This window comes from Mirounga leonina, unplaced genomic scaffold, assembly GCF_011800145.1.
Source record: "Mirounga leonina isolate KUSES-001 unplaced genomic scaffold, KU_Mleo_1.0 Mir_154, whole genome shotgun sequence".
In the NCBI taxonomy this organism is placed as follows: Eukaryota; Metazoa; Chordata; class Mammalia; order Carnivora; family Phocidae; genus Mirounga; species Mirounga leonina.
This window is the reverse complement of record NW_023270389.1, coordinates 4,635,922-4,639,286: the sequence shown is the minus strand read 5'-3', so window position 1 is coordinate 4,639,286 and position 3,365 is coordinate 4,635,922. Positions and strand designations below refer to the sequence as shown.

At 55.1% G+C, this 3,365-nt stretch overlaps 1 protein-coding gene across 1 annotated transcript in view; it reads right to left on the bottom strand.

Moving 5' to 3' along the window:
- Nucleotides 1-550: 550 nt before the first annotated feature.
- LOC118013977 (sodium/potassium-transporting ATPase subunit alpha-4) overlaps nucleotides 551-3,365 on the bottom strand; it is a 30,763-nt gene continuing 27,948 nt past the window's right edge. The window contains exons 21-22 of the mRNA XM_035009924.1: nucleotides 1,728-1,819; nucleotides 551-1,472 (exon numbers count right to left, since the gene is read on the bottom strand). Of these exons, the coding sequence (XP_034865815.1) occupies nucleotides 1,444-1,472; nucleotides 1,728-1,819 (121 nt within the window). The 3' untranslated portion in view covers nucleotides 551-1,443. The remainder of the gene's footprint in view (nucleotides 1,473-1,727; nucleotides 1,820-3,365) is intronic.

The window sequence follows — 3,365 nt, the reverse complement described above, 5'->3', positions numbered from 1 at the left end:
GCTACACCTTACAGAACCCACTGCCTCTCATCCTCCAGAGCCATCCACGGACCTCCCCCTGCTCACGACCCTATTGTTCCGGTTTCGGTTTTGTAGTTTTGTAGTTGGGTGTTTTCGGTGCAGCCCTCATTGCGGGACTGGGCCGTAAGTGGTTAAGGGCGTAAGTGTCGGAGTCAGACAGACCTTGGCGTCCTCATCGGCGGAACAGGCTGGGTGCTTAGAGGCTACTTGTGTGAGTTGCTGGATGGTGTGCACAGGGCGCTCATCCCACCGCGGGGCACGCTGTGCGGTCCCTTAACACACACGCTTTGGTTTTGATGACCGTCTGTGGTTTCCAACAGGCTTCCTCAGCATTTCTCTCTGCTCTGCATGCTTTGGGCTCAGCCCCCGAAAGGGCGTGACCATGCCCTGCCCTCCAGGGCAAAGTGGACCAGCTCACAGAGCAACAGCCAGCAGCCAGTGCAGGGCCAAAGGGGAAGGAGGAGCCACATGTGACGGTGGCCGGGAGGGGCAAGGGCCCAGGGCACCTCTGAGTCCTCCACCTGAGACACAGCAGGGAGCCCGGGCCCAGCTTCTCAGGCTCCGGACCCCGGACCTTGGGGAATGTCTGTCATCTTGGGCAGAGCCTGGGTGCAAAAGGGCAGGGTGCTTCACCTAAAGTCAAGGCTACGGGATCCCGGATCCCGAATGATGGGACGGGGTCAAGATGCCCGAGGGCAGGGTGTGGAGGCAAGGACCAGCTTCCGGTCCCCAGAGGAAGGCGGTGGCCGGCCCTGCGTTTGCCACTCACCCTGGGACGCTTTCCAGGTCCTGTCTGGACCTCGGGTTCTTTGTGGATGAACTAAGGTCTTTTCTAGCACTGAAGTTCCATGATGAGTCCATGTGCCAGTCTGGACAGGGGTGCTGTGGCCCCCTCTACCGCCTCTCCCTCATCTCTCCTGTGCCTCTGATCCTGCTCCACCTGTCCTGTCCTTGCTTTCCCTCGGGTCTTCGGACTTTAAGTCGGGGGTTAGCCCTCAAGGGGCAGGGATGCTTGATTTTGACCCCCTCCCAGCCTCGACTCGGTCCCTGAAAGACCACCCTGCCCGGCTCCCGTGGAGACACCATTACAGTAATCCCCTCTTTTCAGAAACCAGACGGACACATCCAGCCAGGTGAGGGCTATTGCAAACATTTATTCTCTAGACTGGCTACTGATTCAACAGGACAGCGCCTCTCCCACTGGGCCCCAGCCAGACATAGCCTGTGCTTGCCGTCCACCCACCCCGCCGTGCCCTCAGTCCAGCCCCAGGATTGCCTGTCTCTCTCATCCCGGGTAATTCATCCCAGCATCTCTGCCCCCACTCATTTTCTTTCAGATGCGCCAAGCTCATAACCCCAACTCCCCCCGCCCCCGCCCCCAGCCCTGGGATGCCCCCGGCAGGGGAAACTCTTCTGCTGAGTTCAGTAGTAGGTCTCTCTCTCCAGCCAGCCTGTGGATGAGAGGAAACCTGAGTGAACTGGGGAAGGTGGAAGGGAGTGAGGACAAGGTAGGAGGCCTGCGGTAGAACTCAGGGCCCCGAGGACGGGAAGGAGCAGGATGGTGGAGGCCAGGAGTCAGGACCTTTCCGGCAGCACATGCAGGCTGTGGGGTGGGGAGAGACAGACCCGGCCCCCCGGAACAGGCAGGAGGGGAGAGCCAGTTAGGAGGCTGGGGACCCCTCAGAGCAGGGCGTGGGGAGCCTCACCGCCAGGATGACGTCGGATGATGAGTTTTCGGACTTCATCATAGATGAAGATAAGAACGCTGTAGGGAGTGGCGCAGAACCACCAGGATAGCCTGTGGGGAGCAAGCGCTGGTCAGCGGGGCGGGGCCAGAGGGGCCAGAGGGCAGGTGCAGAGAACAGCGCAGAACGAGCGTCTCATCATCGCGTGCAGGGTTGAGCCCGAGCTCTGGGGAGGTCAGAGCCGAGTGAGGGAGGGAGGAGACAGAAACAGAAGAAGCCGGTGATAACAGAACGTGATAAATGCCGCGTTAGAGGTACACGCGGTGTTCCTGCTTCTGCAGGCGCTCAGGGAGACCCCTGTTGCCTTTCAGGTCTTCTGGGCCTTGCCAAAGGGGAGGTGCTCTGAGCAGGATGGGTCTACCTGAGATCCCCACCTGTGGGGATATTTCACCGAGGAATGGATATACTTGTCCATGTTGCAAACATGGGGAACGTTTCTCTTCCGGAACCTCTTCTGTCATTAGAGGCCAGGGAGAGAGACTCTGGGGAGGAGTCAAATCACAAGCATGTTTGTTCCCTTGGGCGAGAGGGAGGTGGCCTAGACCAGTGCCGTCCCAGAACAACACACTGAGAGCCACTCGTGAGGCCTACTGTTTTCCAGGAGCTGCCTTAAAAGAAGTGAAAAGAAACGGGGGCAGTTAATTCTAATAATAGGTTTTTATTTAACCCCATATATCCAAAGTATCATCCTTTCAACACGGAACCAATGTAAACATTATTAAGGAGCTATTTTACATTCTTCTTTTTACCTTAAGTCTTTGAGATCCAGGGAGTACTTCACGCTGAAGGCACATCACACATCAGACACTTAATTTTCAAAGGGTCAAGAAAATGTAGTCCAACCCAAACAGGAAAGTTGTATTTAGCAGAATAATATCTGACACTGCTTGAGTTTGTAACTCTGCATTAACTAGATAAAATGTCAAATTCAGTTTCTCAGTCTCACTAGCCATATTTCAAGAGCTCAATAGCCGAAAGAGGGTGATGTGGGAAACGAAGGCAAAAGAAAAATTAAATTTCCATACTGCCTTCAGCCCCTTGACAAGTCCTTGAAACAGGCAGAGTGACCTTCCTCTAGGAACTCAGCTGCCTCGATGTTACTTTGCTAAGGGCAAAAGACGGTCTTAGCCCGACTCCCAGGACCCTGCAAGTCTACTTTAACATATAGAAATTCCTTTGGAAACTTCCTTTATCTCTACCCCTCAAGATCCATGTTGGCACCTTTATCTCTACCCCTCAAGCTCCATGTTGGCAGTCATCCTCCAAGGATATGACCCACTGATACACATCTGAAGGGTCTCATGACTAAGGTTTTATTAGACGGTAATAAATGACCTTTTCCTAACAATAGCTAGCCCCCTCAGGGTCCTGGGAACCTTGCTTCCAAAATTCCTTAGAGACTGATGATGCCTCCCTAACCCCCTCCCAACTTGAAAGTATATAATCAGGGGCACCTGGGTGGCTCAGTCAGTTAAGCGTCTGCCTTCGGCTCAGGTCATGATCCCAGGGTCCTGGGATCCAGCCCAGAGTTGGGCTCTCTGCTCAGTGGGGAGCCTGCTTCTCCCTCTCCCCTTGCTCCACCCCCTGCTCATGCTCTCT